The 22,244-nt window shown below is 40.3% G+C and overlaps 1 protein-coding gene and 1 non-coding gene across 15 annotated transcripts in view; one reads left to right on the top strand and one right to left on the bottom strand.

Annotated features, from left to right (window-relative positions):
* The window catches only part of SMARCA2 (SWI/SNF related BAF chromatin remodeling complex subunit ATPase 2), a 213,165-nt gene that overhangs the window by 167,790 nt on the left and 23,131 nt on the right, over positions 1 to 22,244 (top strand). For 9 of the 14 annotated variants that reach the window (XM_055351083.2, XM_055351085.2, XM_031014354.3 and 6 more), the window contains 2 exons: positions 13,390 to 13,607; positions 22,130 to 22,183. In XM_055351083.2, coding sequence (XP_055207058.1) covers positions 13,390 to 13,607; positions 22,130 to 22,183 — 272 coding nt within the window. Of the gene's footprint in view, positions 1 to 9,269; positions 9,596 to 10,124; positions 10,688 to 11,520; positions 11,617 to 13,389; positions 13,608 to 22,129; positions 22,184 to 22,244 lie in introns of those variants that run through there. The other 5 variants (XM_055351086.2, XM_031014359.3, XM_031014360.3 and 2 more) reach the window with 4 other exon arrangements.
* On the bottom strand, positions 14,464 to 14,654 carry LOC115935930 (U2 spliceosomal RNA). Its single transcript, XR_004071518.2, has one exon. It is a non-coding gene; the product is annotated as a U2 spliceosomal RNA (small nuclear RNA).

The raw sequence follows: 22,244 nt of genomic DNA, 5'->3' as shown, positions 1-22,244 counted from the left end.
AATAAGTATAACTAACATCAACATGTTTGGGAACACAGCTGATCATTGGTATTTGAGCCAAATGGCAAGAGCGGAGTGGCCTAGACAAGGAGGGTCTATGCAGTAGGCAGAGTCATAAGTAGAGGTCAGTTGAGTGAGCCTCTTAATTTCCTTCAGATTTATTGACTATCAGTTGTATACCCTCTAAAATTTTCTCTAGATACTCCATTTCTGGAACACATTTTAGGAGATGTTTTTTTTTAAAATTATTTTATTATTATTATACTTTAAGTTTTAGGGTACATGTGCACAACGTGCAGGTTCGTTACATATCTATACATGTGCCATGTTGGTGTGCTCCACCCATTAACTCGTCATTTAGCATTAGGTATAAGGAGATGTTTTCTTTCTTTTTTCTGAGACACAAGCACATGCCACCACACCCAACTAATTTTTTTATTTTTTGTAGAGACAGAGTTTTGCCATGTTGCCTAGGCTGGTCTCTAATTCATGGCCTCTAGTAATCCTCCTGCCTCAGCCTCCCAAAGCACTGAGATTACAAGTGTGAGCCACTGTGCCCAGCTTGTTTTCTATAGATCTTGCCATTGCCCATTAGAGCACTTTGTGTTTGTCTCTACTGCGCAAATCCTTGACTGTGCTTCAGTTGACCTGGTCTCCTGGTGTCTCCTTCTCTGCCACCAACTCTGTTCATGTTGATTTCAGCCATGTATTACCAGCCAAACAGCTAGTCCTGGCTTGGAATACCAAAAAGCTATGGAAGCCATGCAAGGCCAGAATACAGCTAAGTGTGTTTATTAGTAAAACCTGCCTGTATTAGTCTGTTTTCACACTGCTGATAAAGACATACCTGAGACTGGGAAGAAAAGGAGGTTTAATTGGACTTACAGTTCCACATGGCTGGGGAGGCCTCAGAATCATGGCAGGAGGCAAAAGGCACTTCTTACATGGTGGCGGCAAGACAAAATGAGAGATGTAAAAGTGGAAACCCCTGGCTGGGTGTGGTGGCTCACACCTGTAATCCAAGCACTTTGGGAGGCTGAGGCGGGTGGATCACCTGAGGTCAGGAGTTCAAGACCAGCCTGGCCAGCATGGTGAAACCCCATCTCTACAAAAATATTAAAAAAAAATTAGCCAGGCATGATGGCGGATGCCCGTAATCCAAGCTACTCGGGAGGCTGAGGCAGGAGAATTGCTTGAACCCGGGAAGCAGAGGTTGCAGTGAGCCACGAACATGCCGTTGCACTCCAGCCTGGGCGACAGAGTGAGACTCCTTCTCAAAAAAACAACAACAAAAAAAATGGAAATCTCTTATAAAACTATCAAATCTCGTAAGATTTCTTCACTACCATGAGAACAGCGTGAGGGAAACTGCTCCCATGATTCAAATTATCTCCCACCGGGTCCTTCGCACAACATGTGGGAATTATGGGAGTACAATTCAAGATGAGATTTGGGTGGGGACACAGAGCCAAACCGTATCACTGGCCATATTCACCTTTGTTCTTATTTTTTTGTGCTTTAAAGTTAGAGATTCATTTTAAAGTTTATTGCGTAGCAAATTGTGTTTGCCACATATATGTAGCTCTTAGCTAACCAAAACTCAAAATTTTGTTTTGCATTTTAGCTTTATTAAATAAAGTGGGATAGACATACTTGACAAATAACCTTTTATATACTTAGCAACAGCATACAGACTAGATCTGAAATGACTGTACATTTCAAGTTGGTTTCTCAAATTTAACTAGAACCAGACACTCCTCTACTGACGCTCTAATAATATGTGTATGTGCATCTATGTGTATTTATGTATGTGTACATACATGTATGTGAGTACATGCGTATGTATCTATTGCTAACCAAATACTTGTGTGTGAGTGCAAGGAATTAGAACCTCCCTGGGACGAGCTAGTCATCTCCTTCACACAGTATGCTTTTTGCGTATCTCCTGTTGGCCTCTGCTTATTCATGGCTTCTACTCATAACATCCCTAGCATAATGCTACCTTATGACCTATATTCAACTTCTACTGCCATACCAACTGGACATGTTCTTTCACACCTGCAGCTCAAATTCTTAATAGAAGTGAACTGACTGGCTCAGCCAATCACTCTGGCTGTGCTTGTGCAGAGACCCTCATGCCAGGCCCCACACAAGCTTAGAGACAGGGTAGTCTGAGAACAGGGGACCATTCCCATCTCCATCAGGTGAGACTAGGACAGATAGCAGCTGCCTGATACAGAAGATGGCAGCGCAGGCAGCAGATGCTGTGGGTGGGGCAGTTTCCCTTAGATTATAGGATGGCAGGAAAGATAAAGGCTGCCATCATTTACTCCGAGGGGTGTGTTATATGTGCCTACAAGCAGTGTTGCTTTGCACCATTCCATATGTACACATTCCCATCACTGGATATAGTTAAACACCAATCCCTCAATGACAAATTTTAGTTACCCTATGTAGTAGTTTGCTAGGACTACCATTATAAAATACCACAGATTGGTGGCTTAAACAACAGAGATTTATTATCTCACTGTGTGGAGGCTGGAAGTCTGAGATCAAGGTGTCAGCAGGTTTGGTTTCTTCTGAGACTTCTCCCCTTGGCTTGTAAATGGCTACCTCCTTGGTGTGTGTATACGGGGTTGTTCCTCTATGTGCATCTGTGTCTTAACAGCCTTTTCTTAGAAAGACAGCAGTCATATAGGCCTAGGGCCATTTTAACTCTTTAAAAGCCCTATCTCAAAATACTTTAGTCACAATCTAAAGTCTTGGGGATTAGGACCTCAACGTATGAATTTTAGAGGGATGCAGTTCAGCCCATAACACTATAGTTTAGCAATTGTAAGTCACTGCACATAAAACACAGACTTTGGGGCTAACTTCACAAATCACTGTGTACATGACACATATACATTTTGATCAATAACTAATCATATCACTTCTCAGAATCTGGTGGTGATTTGTCAGTGAGCGTCTGTTCAGTTCATGCACAGACAGCAAAGCATGTAGCTGTGTTGCTGCCTTCTTTCTCAGTGAAAACATGACATTTGAAAAAATAGTTCATCAGGAGAGGGAATTGGCCACCAAAGATGAAAGTGCTGCAAAGAAACAGGTAGTAGTAATGAAGGAAGTGAAATTTGTTGTGATGAGATGTGAAAATGGCAACAGGATAATGAAGATAGTACAAGACCCAGGCCTGCATGAAGCTACAGTACGAACCAGATTGAGGCTGGGCACAGTGGCTCATGCCTGTAATCCCAACACTTTGGGAGGATGAGGCAGGTGGATCACTTGAGGCCACGAATTTGAGACCAGCCTGGTCAACACAGTGAAACCCCATCTTTACTAAAAATACAAAAAAATTGGCTGGGCACAGTGGTGCATGCCTGTAATCCCAGCTATTGGGAGGCTGAGACATGAGAATCTCTTGAACCCAGGAGGTGGAAGTTGCAGTGAGCCAAGATTGCACCACTGCATTCCAGCCTGGGTGACTGAGCAAGACTTTGTATCAAAAATAAAAAATAAATGAATTAAAAAATATGTAAACCACACTGAAAATGTCCAATGAATATAAAAAAAAACCACAGTAAAGTCATCTGAATATATTTTAATTTAAATTGTGTTAGGAACAGAAAACCACTTATGATTAAAATTGAGTATTTTACTTTAGTTGGAAGACCATAATGATTTTTAAAAATCCTGCTTAGTTTGACTAGTATTCAGGCTAAAGAAGTTAGTTTCTGTATTAAAAGAAAATGGTAATTACATGGAGACTATAGGAGGACTTTTGACTGCCAGTAAAGGCTGGTTTCATTGTCTCAGAGGTCAGCGTGAACTGATGAATGTTAAATGGGCCGATGACACCACTAGTGTAAATAAGGATGCTTCCGTGAAATTTCACCCCGAATCCCAAGATGGAGGCAGGTTTATGATGATCCTGGAATATTTCATGCTGATGAGATAGATCTTTTGGAAGACAACCCTATCAAGAACGTAAGTGAAGAAAGGCTGGGTGCCATGGCTCATGCCTGTAATCCCAGCACTTTGGGTGGCCGGGGCAGGTGGATCACCTGAGGTCAAGAGAGTTCGAGACCAGTCTGGCCAACATGGTGAAACCCCATCTTTACTGAAAATACAAGATTAGCCAGGTGTGGTGGCTCGTGGCTCATGCCTGTAATCCCAGCTACTTGGAAGGCTGAAGCAGGAGAATTGAACCTGGGAGGCAGAGGCTGCAGTGAGCTGAGATTGTACCACTGCACTCCAGCCTGGGCAACAGAGCGAGACTCCATCTCAAAAATTTAAAAAATAGGGTCGGGTGCATTGGCTCACACCTGTAATCCCAGCACTTTGGGAGGCTGAGGTGGGCGGATCACCTGAGGTCAGGAGTTCAAGACCAGCCTGGCCAACATGGCAAAACCCCATCTCTACTAAAAATATAAAAATTAGCCAGGCGTGGTGGTGCACACCTGTAGTCCCAGTTGCTTGAGAGTCTGAGGCAGGAGAATCGCTTGAACCTGGGAGGTGGAGGTTTCAGTGAGCCAAGATCACGCCACTGCACTCCAGCCTGGGCAACAGAGGGAGCAAGACTGTCTCAAAAAATAAAAATAAAAGAATTTATAAAAAATAAAAATAATTTATGTGAAGGAAGATGTAGGATCACAAAGTGGCCATACAGGAGAGATTCTAGATATTCAGCTAGGGAACATGGTGAAGGTGAACTTACCCACATAAATGAGGGATGTGGCTCACAAGAAAAGGATGAAGATGACCCAGAGGAAGTGATAATGGCAAAAACAAACAAACAAACAAAAAAACAAAATCACAGTAAAGGAACTCAGCTAATTCACGACATTGAAATGGCAAAGGATAAAATGTTGGAAGCCAACCCAAATTTAGGAGTATGGCAGTTTTCCAAGGCATAGAAAAGACGTGTATTCTATATCGTAAGTTATTTGACAAGAAGACAAGCACTGTTCAAAATGCCCTCGATAGGCCAGATGTGATTGCTCGCTCCTGTAATCTCAACACTTTGGGAGGCCAAAGCAGGAAGATCGCTTGCGCCCAGGAGTTCAAGACAAGTGTAAGCAACATAGCCTGACCCTGTCTCTACAAAAAAGAAAATAGCCAGGCGTGGTGGTGTGCGCCTATAGTCCCAGCTCTCAGGAGGGTGAGGTGGGAGGATTGCTTGAGCCCACGAGGTTGAGGCTGTAGTGAGCTGTGATTGATTACACCACTGCACTCCAGCCTGGGTAACAGAATGAGGCCCTGTCTCGAACAAAGCAAAGCAAAATACTCTGGATAGAGTTTTTTAAATAGAGAAATGAAATATTTTAATGCTCAATGTTTCTAATATTTTAAATTAGTGTACTAAGCAAATGCTTATTTTACTAGTTTTTTCCTTCCCGTCTACATGTATGAGTTTTTAATGTTTTGACATAAATTTTTTAAAGTTGTGGAACGATAATTTCCCATTGACTATTAAAATGACTGTGCACTTTGAACTTGCATGGTTACTTTTATGGTTCCACACGTCTGTGCAAAGCTGTGTGTGTGTGTGTGTGTGTGTGAGAGAGAGAGATCTTTGCTGGAAGTGTGTTTATCTGTGTGTGATATTTGCTGAAAGTCTTCCTAAGATGTATCATGTTATGTTTTTACTTGAATTATTCACCTAAGCCTGGCAAGTATAACTTAGACTTTTCCTGATGGTGCAGTCATCATTAATAATAAGTTATTGTTTTCTGCTATAACGTAGAATAATCTGGTAGTTAAGGGTGTGGTTTATGCAGCCAGACTTTGAGTTCAAATACTGAGTCATCTTCTTACTATTATATGATCTGGAACAAGATGCTATATCTCTCTGTGCCTCAGTTTCCTCATCTGCAAAATGCAGAGAGTAAGAGTGGCTACCTTTTTAGGGTTATTGTGAGGTTTAAATGACTAAATGTACCCAAAGCACTGAGCGGCTGTCAACACAGCAAACATGTGTTAGCCAATGTTGCTGCTGCTGCTGGCAGGGACAATGGTGGTAGTAGTAGTAGCTGCATCAGTAGTGGTAGAAGTATTAATGATGCTGTGTATCTGAAGATTTATTAAAAGTTGGGGCTATTTTTTTCTATATTAGAGAGCCTCAAACTACTATGCTTTTGATTTCTTCTGTTGCTTTATTTACGTGTTTTCCTCTCTCATTATTGGGCTATTAATGGACATTCTTTGCATTGGACTCAAGCAGAACAACTACCTCATTCTCATCAGTATCTTATTAATTTGATGTTCTTAACCACGATGGGTGTAATGACCTTCTGAAAGTCTGACTTGTTGCAGTAGCATGGAACCCTGGATTGTGGCTCAGTTCCTCATGGACGGCCTATCCCAGGGAAGCCCAGAAAAGAACCATTTATTTTGCTCAGGCCTCACACATTCATGAAGGTGCCTCCAAGTTGCCATTTGACATTATCTCCAAATGAGGTTATGCTCTTAATAGTTGTATTTTATCTGTCTTAAAAGCATTAAGTTATTCTTTGTGAGCATTTAAACTATATTAGTTTGTTACCCTCTTTTGGCATTTCATTTTTAATATACTGAGAACCTTGAAGTACAGAAGTGGCCCAGGCCCTTCTGAGGAGCCCTGCTCAACAGACAAGCGGATGGAGTTCCTGACTGTGTTAAGAGTAGATAGTAACTTGATTGATGATCTCGGAATAGGAAAGCAGAACTGTATTTCTTGCAGTTCTCCATTGTTTCTCTAAGTCTCTTGCAGGCTCTCAAAATCTCTCAGGTTTTTTAATTCTATCCCAGGGAGGTGAGCATAGCATGTGCCTAACTTGTAAGAACAAAGGTGTCAATACTTCACATTTATAATTTGGTAGGGTCTTCAGGGCCAGATGTTTTGTGGGCCAACCTCTACTAAATCTAAAAGTCATTCTCCAAATAGAGTATATTGTGTTTAATACTGCTTAAAAGGTATCAGTCACATGGGTTCTTAGTTGAACTTATGGCTAAAATAATTTTTAAACTCATTTTTCTTTTTATTTTTTTGAGACTGAGTCTTGCTCTGTTGCCCAGGCTGGAGTACAGTGGGGCAATCTCGGCTCACTGCAGCCTCCGCCTCCCGGGTTCAAGCGATTCTCCTGCCTCAGCCTCCCGAGTAGCTGGGACTACAGGCACGTGCCACCACACCTGGCTAATGTTTGTATTTTTAGTAGAGATGGAGTTTCACCATATTGGCCAGGCTGGTCTCGAACTCCTGACCTTGTGATCCACCCGCCTTGGCCTCCCAAAGTGCTGGGATTACAGGCATGAGCCACTGCGCCGGGGCATTTTCCTTTTTCCAACCAAATTGCTTTTAACTAAAATAGTGTATTAATTGACCTTGTCTCAGATGTGTAAGCCGTAGCTCCCCTTTTCCCTTCCTCACCCACCTCCGTGTGCTTATGGCATATGGGGAAAGAGAAAACCTTTTTTTTTTTTCTTTTTTTCCAAAAGTGATCTGAAGTTATTGATCAGTAAACTGGAAAACCCACTGTACCAGAAATTCAGTTAAGCCGAGGCTCAATTTTCTTCCCCTTTATGGTCAGCTTTGTACATTTCAGTCCCAACTCAGGGAGAACTGGGGGTGCAGTTGGCATCCCAGTTGCCTGACAAATGAATGAAATAAGAAACAGAGTCTGTTGAGTTAATGTCATCAGTTTATTGAACCACAGTCGGAGGAAAAAAACTATATCCAAAAAAGTCCTTACCCTTCAGACCAACTCATCTCTTGAATATGGGAAGCATTTGTTAACAAAAGTATAAGGTTTGTGAATAGTTATGTCCTATACACAGTTATTTTCTTACATCATGGATATTCCCTTAATAACCTTTGAAAGAATAAATGGGGATTTTCGAAAAGTTCTAGCCATTGGCCAGGGCAAGACTGAACGTGCTATCTGTTGAAATGTTAAAAGGGTTGAATTCTGAAGGAAAGCTAGCAAGATTTCGCTAATATTATGTGCTGTATGTCGAGGTGGTAAGAACATGTATGAACCTGCAGTTGTTGGGGTTTAACTGGGGTTAAGTTGTTCCTTAATTTAGAGAATTTGGTTTCTTTTCAGGGACTTTTTTTTCTTATGGGAAAATACCATAAAATTTACCATTTTAGACTTTTTTTTTTTTTTTTTTTGAGGCAGAGTTTTGCTCTTGTTACACAGGCTGGAGTGCAATGGCACAATCTTGGCTAATTGCAACCTCAGCCTCCCGGGGTTCAAGCAATTCTCCTGCCTCAGCCTCCTGAGTAGGTGGGATTACAGGGCATGCGCCACCATGCCCGGCTAATTTTGTATTTTTAGTAGAGATGGGGCTTCTCCATGTTGGTTAGGCTGGTCTCAAACTCCCTACCTCGGGTGATTGACCTGCCTTGGCCTCCCAAAGTGCTGGGATTACAGGCATGAGCCACCGTACCTGGCCCACTGTAGCCATTTCAAGTGTACATTTCAGTAACATTAAGTACATTTACATTGTTGTGCAACCATCGCCAACATCCCATCTTCAGAACTTTTCCGTTACCTCAAACTGAAATTCTGACCTCATTAAGCACTAACTCCCCAGCCGTCTTCCCTCAGCCCCTGGTAACCACTGTTCTCTTTTCTCATCTCTGAAATCATACAGTATTTGCTTTTTTGCGTCTAGATTATTTCACTTTAGGGAATTTGATTTTATGTCAGTTTTTCTAACAGGTTGCTTTTGGAGACAGTAATAATCAAAAACTTACTGTCCAAAGCCCTGAGTCTGAAATTCTGCATCCAAAAGTGCTACAGTATGCATTAAACCGATTAAAATAATGTAGCATCTTTGAGGACGAGCTCTATGTTCAACTTTGTTGTTGTTGAATATTTATATTGTAAGAAAATCTCTCATATATGAAAATGTAAATGTAAAATTCCACTATTTTGTTGCCATTGCTTTTCTTGTTTGGGGGATCATTACTGTATTATTGGCTTCCAGGATCTCGGCAGGGCACGAGGGAGGTTTAGCCTGTCTGAATTTTGGAATCAAGTTTGGTGATGTGTGAGCTGTCCCCAGAAAGCACCAGTATAATGTAGTGGTCTTAACCTGCATTCTTTAATGCTTAGCCCTGGGCTCTATAACCCCACCCCCATGCCCAGCAGCATCCCAGGGACCTCTTCTGGAATCCAACTAGAGTTCCTAAGGGAGGAGGATCCCCAGAGGGAGAAAGAGAAAGTGTCAGTGGACAGAAATATGATACTGAAATAGCAGAGTTAGTCTTTGAGTACTGACTTTCCCGTTTCACATGGAAGAAATTTCCATGCCTTGTCTGGATATCTTTAGAATTGCTCCTTTCAGTGTTAAGATGGTTTGTTCCACTGTAAGGACTGTGCCACATGGCTTGGTGGACTTGGAGAGGCGGAGGTGGAAACAATGCGCAGGAGTTGGCTTGGGGCTTTTTGTTTGCGTGTCTCTGTTTACCTATTCATAATCATGGATCCCCTCTGCTTTGTGATATTGTGAACCACGCATAACAGCAATTCTTTACACCACCGGGTTGAGAAGAAGGCGCCTGAGGCTGACTTTCTGGACCTTCCGTCACGCAGTAAAGATGCGGTTGGTGTGTGTCAGGATGAGAGGGCCACGACTGGACCCACGTGTGGCCGCTTCCCGGGTCTGCCATGTGCTTTGCTAGCTGCAAAGTGTTTCCTCTAGAACAGCTAATCCTGCATGACTGTCTCCTGCATTTTGCTGTCAGAACGTGCACGCTGCTTTCATAAGAACTAATTGAAGAGGGAGCTAGTTTGCATCTCGTTCTTGCACACCCTGAGTCATGAAAAACATTTTCTTTTAAGCAAAATTGAAAGAAAGAAAAGAGAGAGAGAGGGCCAAAAAAAAAAAAAAAAAAAAAAAAAAAGGTTGCCATCCAGTGGAGGAAGGAGTAATTCCCAGCTTCATTCAGGAAAAACGCAGGCTGAAATATGCTTAACTGTTTTAACTTGACTGGGGATTTTTACCACCATATGGGTTTTTTTTTCGTGACATCCGGAGCCAAACGGGTGCAGTGTGCCTTTAAGAAAAGAGGTGCCTCACTAAACTTCGCTGTAGTTGTGTTTCACCGTTTCGGTAGGGAAGGAAAGTGTTAATTTCTTATTTGTACACTTTTTTTCCCCGACTTCCTTCCTATTCACTTCATTAAATCTAGAGGCAGTTCAGCATGGGAGCCGTCTGTATGTTGAATTAGGGCTCGCACTCTTGCGCAACACGTCACCAGTCGGAAACTGGGGGTTTGCTTCTGTGATTTATTTCATTATTGTGCTGGTAAAAGGTTTGGAAGGGAATTCTTTCTGGGGGTAGTACTTTAGCATTGTGTAGCAAGTTTTGGGGTTTTTTTTTGTGTGCCCCCCCCAACCCCCAGCGCTGAGTTTGAGTCAGTTGAGCCAGTTTAATAAATAATTTTTTAAAAGAAAAGAACAGTTTAAAATCTCCATGAATAATTTTACTTACATGCAGGAGTAATCTTACTCTACTCTTTATGTACGAAAAGCATTGGGAAGTGTTTAGTGAATTGATTTCCATTAGAAAAAGACCCTTAGAAATCACAGAACATAAAGCACTGCATATGGATGTGTTTGGGGTCTTTGGGGAGGAGGGAAGATGTTTTGTAGCTCTCTGCATTCCTGCATAAAACCTTAGTTTGAGGGGAATAATGGTCAGTACTTTGTGTGTTTCCTTGTAATTCCAAAACCTAAATTTAATAAGAATCTGCACGTATTAGCAATTGTAATAAAAATTGTTTCACTTGTTCTGTTTGCAATTTAATTTGTTTTCGCTTCTTAGCTACTCACAGATTTAGAGATTTAAAAGTCCAAATATCACAAGCTTATGCTTTTTCCCTCTTTTCAAAATTAAGGGGGGTGAGAGTAGAAATATCCTTTTTACAACTCCCCCCAACTTCATTTATCTCAGTGAGAAGAAAAACAATGAAAAATTTTACAGCATGAAACTGAAAGTGAAGTGTTACAGTTGTTCTGAATTTTCTTTAAAGAGCAGAATAACATATTATGTTAAAATATTTGAATCTTAGAACATGTACATTGCTTTTATTTACATGCATTTAATTTTTTTAAGAATTGTCCTCTATTTTAAAAATCATTTGGACTGCTCCAAACCATGCTGCTATTTTTTAAAAAATAAGGTATAAAATGCCAAAAAAGCATACCTTGTTTTAATTTTTTAAAATAAATTTGAATATTAATTTGTTTTCTTACTGGCTTAATTGTTAAAATGCGAGCAAGAATCAGAAACCACCTGAGCTAAAATCTCTAATTCTGCTGCCTGGAATAATAAGGGGAAAAAAATATGATAAGTAGTTGTCAATATTAAAACAGGCTGAAGGAGGAAGCCTTCGGGCCTTGTAGTAGGTAGAATGAAACAGCAGATTTGAGTATCCACAATCCTTTCAGTATTAAATTTTCAGTAAAATAAAATTACTTGTATATGAAAACATAGCCTTTCCCCAGCTCTCTTTTTTTTCCTGATCAGCTGATGAAGAGACTAGCAGCTCGCTGCTTTGCTGGCTTGTTAATTTTATCCCCACTAACTGTGATTTCCGATAGCCGGCCTGCTGATAGTGGTAAGGTAAATATCCTTTTTCGTTGCCGTCTTGAAGATTCAGTAGAACTACATCCCAGGCATGTGTAGGTGTGTAACACATCAAAAGCCGGTGTTCTCCGTATTTCTGTGTGCAACTGGGTGCTTGAGGAGAGCAATACCATTAACTGTTGACAGCCTTGCATGCTGTATTTATTATTAGCATGTTCAGCCTCCAAGATATGCGGGACAATTTCCTTTTCTTAATCTTCGCTTAGCTGCAGTGTGTTTAGCTGTATAGTGGGTGTCCTGCTTTTAGGCAAATGAATATTAATGCAATAATGTGAAGCTTTTTTTTTTTTTTCCTTTTCCTTTTTTCTCATAACTCATCAGATCTCGCCTCCTTCATAGTGGTTATCTGAACACTGTAGGATCGTGATGGAAATTGTCTTTTGATTATTAAGGCCTAGGCTCAGACTGTCCCTTAGGAATCTGTCTGTGTGCATGTTGCTTCTATGGATTTGCACATTGGAGGATGCATAGAAAACATATTTTTTAAAAAATCTCACTGGCATTTTTAACATGCCAGGTTGTTTTGTGTTCTGCACCAGGTTTTCTTCACAAAACCTTTCTTTTTCAGGAAGCGTTGTACATAAGTGAAAGAAATTATGTCTGAGCTGTAATCACTCTTTATATTGATTGTTATACTCACATGATCATAAATATTAGCCATGTTTGGTGCTGTGGAGAAATGAAGGTAATTGCCTTATGATTAGAGCTCTTTCAGCTACGAGAAAGGATTGATTATCATTTGCATACTGGAGGCAATATTGAGAGGCAGGAGGAACAAATAACAACATTAGTTATTTTGTGTGAGAGAGCAATCTCAAAATGTAATTTAAAGATCTTTTTTTTTAGAAAATTTCTTTTCTATGTTCAAATTTTATGTTCTTTTTTTTTTCTTCCTTTGCAGTATTTTTCCCCTTTATTTTTCTTCTTTTGAGTTTTGAGATTTACCAGGAAAAAAAAAAAGTTTAAACTTCTGGGTCTGTCACATGGATCTTTTAGCCCTTTATGAACAGGTTTCTTTTATACCTGGTTGTTTTTATAGCTATTTTATTATCTCTCTGCATTAGTGCTGCTGGCTCTGGTTTAAAGCAAGCGTTTGCAGGTAATTGGAAAAAAGTGTTTATTGTTTGTGAGTGTGTGTGTTCTTTATCGAATGATTTAAGTGCGTTTACCAAGGAATGTGGCTTTGTACTTTCCCGTTTCCTTGTTTACTAATTGCCACGTTAGAACAAAAATCTAGATGGAATTTTGATTTATATTGTTAATCATGAATAAATTGATGCAAAACCTGAAGAAAAGGTCAAAGCTTATATGATCGTGTGGATGTATTCTTAGGGATTTTTTTTTCATAACCCACCCCTCGTTTTGTTTACCTTTTCCTTCCCTTACAGTAATGAGAAAATTAAGGTCTTGTTCTTAAACTGAGCTAAAATTTCATCTGGATTCAGTTATCATCAAACACTTGAATTTATAGATCTTTTAATATTTGTCATATTCTTCTTTATTGTGAGTGTTTTGGGCCTTCAATGTGTTTTGCTCATGAAACAGACTTGAGTTAAAGATGCATTTATCCAATATGGTGGCATTCCTTTTTTCTTCTTCCTCCACTGATTACTGTTAACTTTTACTTTTTTTTGGTTAATTTCTTTCATTTTATTCTAATTGTTGGAGCTATATATAAATATACACATACTTTTTTTGTCTTGGTTATTTCCTTGTCTTGAATTTTTCTCCTTTGTTTCCAATGAACAGGCCATTGAAGACGGCAATTTGGAGGAAATGGAAGAGGAAGTACGGCTTAAGAAGCGAAAAAGACGAAGAAATGTGGATAAAGATCCTGCAAAAGAAGATGTGGAAAAAGCTAAGAAGAGAAGAGGCCGCCCTCCCGCTGAGAAACTGTCACCAAATCCCCCCAAACTGACAAAGCAGATGAACGCTATCATCGATACTGTGATAAACTACAAAGATAGGTGAGTGTTTGGTTCCTTCACCTTGATCATCTCTCACCAAGACGCTGAGTGGCGCTCCCTGAGGAGCAGGAGTTGTTAAGTTGTGCACTTAGGTTTTTATTAAGGTTCTTTCTAGTTTGTGTTTTATGGCTTTCTCTCTTTGTACCTGTTTAAAATGGCCACTGTTGCTATTTTGTATGATGTTTCATCAGGTATTATTTAAGATAGTTGAAAATTTAGTTTAGATTACAAAATTTTTAAAATATCTAAATTAGAAAAGGATTCTTAAGGACCTCTGAAATACCATCTGAAAATGAAGATATTTCAGATGAAAGGGATTGGAATGATGGAGTAATATTATTTTTTTAAATTGAATTGTTAAAGAAGAATCCTAATATATTTAAGGTAAATATTTCATGTTAAGACTGTTTAAAGCAAAATAGATGCTTCATAGTAAATACAGTTTCTTCTTTCCTTCCAACACTTGAATTTCTGAGCACTTGAATTATCTCTTTCTTCCTAATACCACATAGCATGGTCTTTCAGCAAAGTTACCTTTTTTATGGGATATTTGGATACAGACTTTGAGAAAGCTGTGTGGGACACTCCTCCCAGGCCATTTTAAACAATGAATAATTATTTGAAAACCAAAGACACTGTAGGGTGTCAGTCAGATCCATACAGTAGATGAACTAGTTAGGCTACGTTTTGGTTAGTTGACTTGGTTTCCACTTTATTATCACGTGGTAATGTTTTTATTTGAAGATGGCTTCTCGTTTCAGTTGAAAAATTGACAGGAAACAGACATTTTCACTCTCTCAGTTGCATAGTGGTATTAATCAGTTTTAAATTACCAATTGAAAAAATTTTTTTCTTAAGGGAGTGCATCATTCCTGGAGGTACTGCAGTACCAGGTCAATGTGTGGAGTGGATGAAGCAAGCTCCTGTTCTAGCTCCCTGCTTCCAAAATCCACTTAACATATTGTCCTCGGACAGAGGAGGAATCAGATATTAAGCATGTAACAACAGATACTACACTTGGTCTTAGCCAAAAGGCTGAGAAGCAGTTAGTTACCAGAAATGTTTGACATTAACTAGTGTTGCTCTGTGCACCTGTAAGTGTTTAACATGAACAACTACGTTGTGTTTTTAGTTTTTCATTATGGCTTTGCTGAATACATCATAGCAGGAAGGAAAAATTATTATAAAAATTAAGTGGTATAAAAAGCAAGAAACTTTCCACCATGGGGTTTTGCTGTTAAGCCTTTCTTATCTGCGAGGAGTTTTCAGAAATGGGAAAAGAGGAGTAGGTGGAGATGTTTGTGAAAAGGCCAGAATTTCTTGCTCTGTTTTGCCCACCAGGTCTCTCAGATTTTGTGCTGTTTTCCTTTTTTCAGAAAATAAATAAGTGCATCCCCTTTAAGGCTTCTGAAGTGGCCAGAAGGGCAACCCCATTCTCTTGGGTTTGGACCAACTGTTCATTAATGAAGGGGAATGACAGCAATCCAGGAAGGAAATTTTGACCACAAGTCCATGCTTTGTCCAGAGTGAACATGAAAACTTCCTTGTAAACCATGAATCAGTAACTCTTACGTTTTTATTCACCCCCTAGCTCCCCTTGTATATTTGCCATAGAAAGGGACAGTATTCTAGAAGCCAGCTTGGATTATTATGCCTTATTTTCTCAGTCCCTGGTTTAAAACAAAATATTCCTAAGTAGAGAGCATCACTCTGTATATACATCAAACTTTTTTGCCTTTGTCTCAGGAGAGTGGAACATCTGTTTCTCTGACCAGATGTGCTGTGATGTGTGACAGGCATTTTGTTCATTACCTGCTGAGTGAGTCAAGGGCTGTTATAACACTGAGAAGGGCCAGGAAAGTCCTTGGAGGTTGAGAAGCTAGGCCTTTCATTCTAAGGTGATGGCTGTGTCTTTCTCTAGTGACATAAAAGAAGTCACCAACAGGTGGATGACATACTGCCAACAGATTCATTTGGTTTTATGTTTTTTCTGAGGGGTGGGGGTCAGCAAATACATAAACCTGGAGAGATTTCTTGCAAAAATTTCCCTCCCATCCCCCACCCTTTTGAAAAACCAGAAACTCTGGCAGCACTTTGCCCAGCTCTCCCTAAGGTAGCAATCAGTAGGCATGAAGAAGTGGCCATCCTTGCATTGGCAGCATCGCGCTCTAGGTTGTCACAATCCCCATCACTCTCTATCATCTCTTCAGTATGGAGTGGGTCACCATTTACCGTCATGCTTTTTACGCCCGACTCACTTCATTCATTTGTATTACCTGCTGGCTCCATAGCCTTTGAGTTTATGACTTCCTGGTATACATGGCTGTGGGCTGACCACTTTCCTAGAAACCATCCAGAAATACAGATTGGTAGGAGATTATATGCCTTAAACCTCAGCTAAGCATTGCACAGTGGTTTAGAGTACAGAATCTTGTCTTGATTTAACCACCTGCATTTGAATCCTGACTCTGACATTCACCAGCTATGGGACAGTTGAGTAATTTACTTAATCTCCCTGAGCCTCAGTTTCCCCATCCCAGAATCCCAGAAATGTGATTCATTACTGTGCCTGCCTCTAGAGTCCTTATGTGTCATCAGGGATTTAATGTAACTCAGGTTCTTTGAACAGTTTCATTATTAATAATCAGCCTTTCAGACTTTGAGGCTAATCAGGTAGGTGAATGGACCTCTGAGCACCAGAAAGAAAGTGTCCTTGCCAGTGCTGATTTCCATGGTTTTATTTCTAGAAACAGAAAATGCAGTTTCAGTGGTACTGTTTATTGAGGATGTCTTTAGTTGTACTGTAGGTAAAGGGTATTTGAATATTTCAGCATGCAGATATTGAGTAGCTTTTTCTTTTTAACTTTTCCTTGTTTTATTTGCTTACTTACTTTTCCTTAAAAAGTGTCCTGGTAAGACACATTCTATTAGCTCCCACATCTAGATGCTTTCTGGGGAGTATGTACTAAATTTCCCACCACTGAATGTTTCATATACATTTCATGTTGGTAATCCTCTAGAAAAAGCACTAACTATTTATATTTTGTATTTCTCTTTAACTTGGTACTCAAGTAGGAGGCACTCAAATTAGGAGAGCCTTAATTAGATACAGTATCATATTTTTGGTTGGTTTTAGAAAATGCTGCTGGGAGATGTACATTTCACTGTGTTGAGATTTTTGCACCATTAAAGTCAGTTATTTAAATAGTAACTCAACCCACCTGTGAAAGAAATACCACCTGTGCTAACCTCCTTCCCATCACTTTGGTCAAATGTTAGGGCTCTGACAGTCATGTAGATTAACAGCATATTAAATAAGAACAGCCATTTATATTTAACTGATATATAAGAAGAATTAATTAGCTCTCATGAGACAGTTGTTTAAAAGTTCATGCATGATTCTGGGGCAGATGTATCTTGATATTTTCATAAAGAACTAAGATCATTTATGTGTGTGTTCATTGCTTTTTAGTCAGTGATAGGACTTGTTTTTTAAAAAGGAGGGTGCTTCTAAAAATCTGACCCTTAAGAGCCAGATATTGTGTGATTCATAAATGTAAAATCCTTCTGCAGTAACTGCTATCTATTCAGAGGTAGTACTGGTCTGTTGCTACAGGCCCCCATCATTTTATTTGCACAAATAGAAAACTTTATATCAAGTAGTACTAGAAGGCTTTGTTTTGACTTGTTAAGCATGCTTTGTTTTCTGCTTATTTAGAAGCTTTTAAAAACTCATATTCTCAATTTATGTAATATTTAACCTAAGACTGTTCTTTGAGAAGGGATTCATCCTGTTTGCATTTGTACCCTTGAAAATTGCCCCTGGGATGAGATGTAGAATTAGATGGTAAAGAGTAGAGTCTGTGGAGCTATTCCAACCCTAGAGACATGGCTTTCAGTTACTTGGATAAAGAAGAGAGAGAGATTCCTAGAGACATTATTAAAGTTGGAAGGGACATTGAGCTCTGCCTGGCCCAACTTCCCACAATACAAATAAGTCCCCCTGTACCACCTCTGGCATGTGGTCATCCACCTCCATGTGGACACTGCAGTGTGAGCTCCCTGCTTCAGAGCAGTTCTTGACACCAAAGGACAGTTCTAAGCACATCACCGTTTCCTACATTAAAAGGGATGCAGCCATCTGACCCCTAGCTATTTGTTCTACTTGGAACCTCAGAGAATAAATCTGCTCTCATTCTGAGAAATATCCTTTAAAATGTATCAACAAGCATATCTACCTCAGGACATTCTTCTTCAGGTAGGAACACTTCACTTTGCTCTCTGAGTGATGCCTAGACATTGGCCACATTCCAGTCTCCTAGTGTCCCATTTAAAACATGGCGCCCAGAACTCCAATGGGGTATTCTGATCATTAATTACAGGGTGGTTAGCTTCCTTATTCTGGACACCAGAATTCTGTTAGCATAACTCAAGGGTGTGTTTACTTTTTCCAGCAACCTTGACACAGAGTTAACTCATTGAATATGTGACTTGTTGAAATAACCCCTACTCCCCACCCCAAAACACACATACACTGCTCTGATTTCATATGAATACTGCCAAGGTTAGCTTTCAGCTAAGCATAATTTTTTTGAACCTATACCTACTGATTATATTCTTATCCCTGTGTAGTTCCAGCCTTACTACTTTTCATCCCATCATCCTTGCATGATGCTGTACCTCTAAATTTTTATCTATGTAAAAATTATGTTTACTATGTTTATGTATCTAAGTTTTTTCATCCAAAGATTTGATATAAGCTATTGCTTAGAAACTTAGACAAAGGACAGGTCTCTGTGACATACCCCTGAAAATCACTTCAGGTTGACATGAATATATTAACCAGTAATCCTTAAGGTTGGCTACCCATCAATGAACTCATATAGCCATGCTCTCATGTCACCCACATTTATCCTTTCTCAGCATTATCAAGAAAGGCTAAAACCATGATACACCATGGCTAGCCTTTCCAATCTATCAACCTAGAAACCCTGCCGAAAAAGTGAAATGAGGTTAGCTTGCCATGGCTTTTTCTAAGAGACCTCCTGCTGGCACTTAATGATGTTATTTATCTTTTCTAAATAGCCCTGTGGCATCTGAATAATTTCTTCTAAATTTTTACCAAGGGTCAACATCAAGTGTAACAGTCTCAAATTTTCTTTCTCATATTGAAATTGGGACATTTGCTTATCTCTAGTGTTCTGATTCCATTTTTATGCTCTGTGATTTCCTAAATGTTATTAGCAGAAGCAATCTACATGCTTTTCCAGGATTTAATTAGTTTGCAACTGGACACTTGAACTTACTTGAAGTGGCTTGATATGCTCTTTCTATCAACTCTCTTATCAGGAGCTTTTGTTCACCATTTATTATGCCTTGCTTTTCAAATCTGAGCATTGTTCTCATTCCTGAAGAATCTGGAAACAGAAAGTGAGTAGGGTGTCATCACCTCCTCCCTCTCTATCAATTGTTCGAAGACAATTCTTTCAGAAGCAGTCCACAGGAAGACCAGCCCTGCTGTCTGTAAAAGGGTTTGGACATCAGGTCTAGCCTTGAAGATGGATGCAGCAAAGTGATGGAGGAGGCAGGAGATACCTGCCTGGTCAGTGCCTAGTCAGTCCAATTGGTGAACACAGCTCCGATGCACAGAGGGGTGGCAGCCACGTGGCTCCTGCCTCCCTGACACTCTTCAGTCTCTGCTGTCTTCCCCTAGCTGGGAATGTGTTCTTCTTGCCCCTAAATTTAATAAGCCTTTGTGGTATCTCTGGGAATTGTGGTAAGACTCAGCTTGTCCTGAATTTTTAGTTCTCACATTGGAGAAAATCATTCATTCTTTTTAGAAATATTTCCTTCATTGTTTGCTTATTTCCAGGACTGTACTCTTGAATATAATTATAGGGTAAAAAATTCCAGGTACTTACCCCCACTAGCTCATCATGCAGTGGAAGAGATAGCTTTCCTATGGGATATTACTGAAGAGGTAGCTGGCCTGGGGAATTCAGGGAAGTAGGGGTCATATGAGCCCCATTATCTGAGGATACAATGACATTACCTGGTACTTATAATCAATTCAGGACATTATAATAATATTTACCTGGGAAAATGAGCTTTTTTCTTTTTTCTTTTTTTCTTTTTTTTTTTTTTGAGACAGTTTCGCTCTTGTTGCCCAGCTGGAGTGCAGTGGCAACATCTGCCTCCCGGGTTCAAGCAATTCTCCTGCCTCAGCCTCCAGAGTTGCTGGGATTATGGGCGTGCACCACCACGCCTGGCTAATTTTGTATTTTTAGTAGAGACAGGGTTTTGCCATGTTGGTCAGGCTGGTCTCGAACTCCTGACCTCAGGTGATCTGCCTTTCTCAGCCTCCCAAAGTGCTGGGATTACAGGCGTGAGCCACCATGCCTGGCAAATGATCTGATATTTTATTACATTATAGCAGCTTTCCAAGAATTTGGTAAACTACAAACCTGTGGACTAATTGTACTTAATTCCTATACACACTGAAAAGTAATTTGCAGCATTTTTCTCATTTTGAGTAGGGCTGAAACTCTGTTGAAGGCCTACATATAATCAGCCCATTCTCCAGAAGGGCAGTGCTCTTATTTAAAAATATTGCCTTGTTCCAAGGCTTTCTCTGTCTCGGAAGTTCTTTATTTGAAGTGCGTTAGGTATTTACTGTGTCGAAGGCTTTCCCACACTGATTATCATCTCAAGGCTTCATCAAACCAATGGATCTTTACACTGGCATTCATACTGTCTTTCTAAAATAAGTTTTAGTAACAAACATTTTAAACCAAATCTATGTCATTATGTAGTTATTATTTTTTGTTGCTTTGTTTTAGGGTTTTAAAAATTTGTATTTTTTTTTTCCCCAAGCCAATCAGATGGCTGACCTGCATGGACTCCTTATCAGAATGATTTGAAATTATTCTGCTGGGATCTTTGGTTGTTCAGAACCCACTGAGTTGTAATCTGCATCAGTCTTAGATGACAGAGCCATACCTAGCTTCTCTGAGTTATTTACAATCTACTCTGTAAAGCGTTCTAAGGTAGTACTTCTTGTTTTCAGGTTTTCCTCCCGTCACTCGTGCACATTCGGAGATGACATGGTCTATTTAAGCTTCTGTGTCTCCTTGGTTGGCACCATCATTAGCCCAAGGTCCTAAAAGTGAAATAATAAACACTTTCCCAATTCTGTGCCTTATTGCTGACACTCAGAGTCCCCTCAACCTGCTCCTAATTGTCCCTACAAGACACCCGTTCATCTGCCTCCTCACACCCTGTCTTCCTGAGGCCCTTGCACTGCTGGCCTGGCCTGGCAGGCTGCAGGGTGGACTGCGTGCCCTGCCTCCAGTCTCTTCCTGTCCTGGCTTCTTTCTGAGGCACCTAACTGGTCATTTCATATTGTAACTTTAGAACTCTTCACAGCGGCCCGTTGCCTACCCGATGATGACCAGACTTCTTAGCATAGGAGAATTGTTACCTTCCACAATCTGAACCTTCGGATCTTCCCAACTTTTTTTTCCAATGCACCCCTCCCAGCTCTCCTTATATTTCAGACATTCCAAAGAATTCTGTATATTTTGAAGAGAGCACATGCGCTTCCACCCCTCTGTTGATTTGTTTATGGGTTTATGCTTTTCCCTCTCTGCAACACCCCGACCCCACACTGACTCTAAAGCAGAATGGGGCAGTGACTCCGAGAAGGGATTTATACATGGACAGGCATAGGCTGTGAATGCCAAAGGGTGCTGTCTACACCTGGAGGGAGATCTAGAGGGTATGGAGGGTCTTCCCAGTATCTGTGAAACCTGGCAGCTGCTTCCCTGCCACCACAAAAAGGGACACCAACCTAGCAGTTTCAAAAATCCTCAACTGAAGAGGCTTTTCTAGAGGCTTGTAGAAGTGCCCAAGACGCCAGGTGGTGGTTTCATTTCCCACTAAAGATCATGAATTCAGTGATCTATCGAAAAGGAATAGAGCTCTTGGAAGCAGAGTTGACTAGTTAGGTGGTGTTCAGACCCAAATTGGCTGATGCTTGGAATACCTTCTATGTGCAGGCTACTGTAACAAAGCACTTTATCCTATTTAATTTTTATAACTTTCTGAGGTAAGTATTTCCCCCATTTTACAAATGAGGGGCTAAACTCAGACTAGCACTACCTTCCCAAGATCACACGCACCTCTAGCCAGTGGCTGCCTGTCTTCCACCTTCTGGAACAGTGAATGGAACATGTATAGAGGGAACAGGGTAACAGGAATTTCCGTGTGTGAGGGAAGTAGGAAAATCCCAGAAAGGTTAGGAAATCCACTTCCCCCACCATTTTTAGAGAACTATGTTATTTTTCCGAATGAGGTTCCAAACATAACCCCGTGTAATCTTCCTAACAAGGCAGGTTGGTGAGGAGACTGAGGCTTGGAGAGTAAAATGACTTAGGCCAGGTCACCCAGCCTAGGAAGAAGGAGCCGGGCGGGGACGAGAACCCAGGTCTTCTGACTCTAGTGTTCTTTCTACTCTACCGCAGGTGTAACGTGGAGAAGGTGCCCAGTAATTCTCAGTTGGAAATAGAAGGAAACAGGTCAGGATCTGTCTTGTATTCCCCTATCTCTAAATACAGGTATCCCTCGTTATGTGAAACA

The sequence above is a fragment of the Gorilla gorilla genome, chromosome 13 (assembly GCF_029281585.2).
Source record: "Gorilla gorilla gorilla isolate KB3781 chromosome 13, NHGRI_mGorGor1-v2.1_pri, whole genome shotgun sequence".
Classification (NCBI taxonomy): Eukaryota; Metazoa; Chordata; class Mammalia; order Primates; family Hominidae; genus Gorilla; species Gorilla gorilla.
The sequence above is the reverse complement of the archived record's forward strand: the minus strand, read 5'-3'. Positions and strand labels throughout refer to the sequence as shown.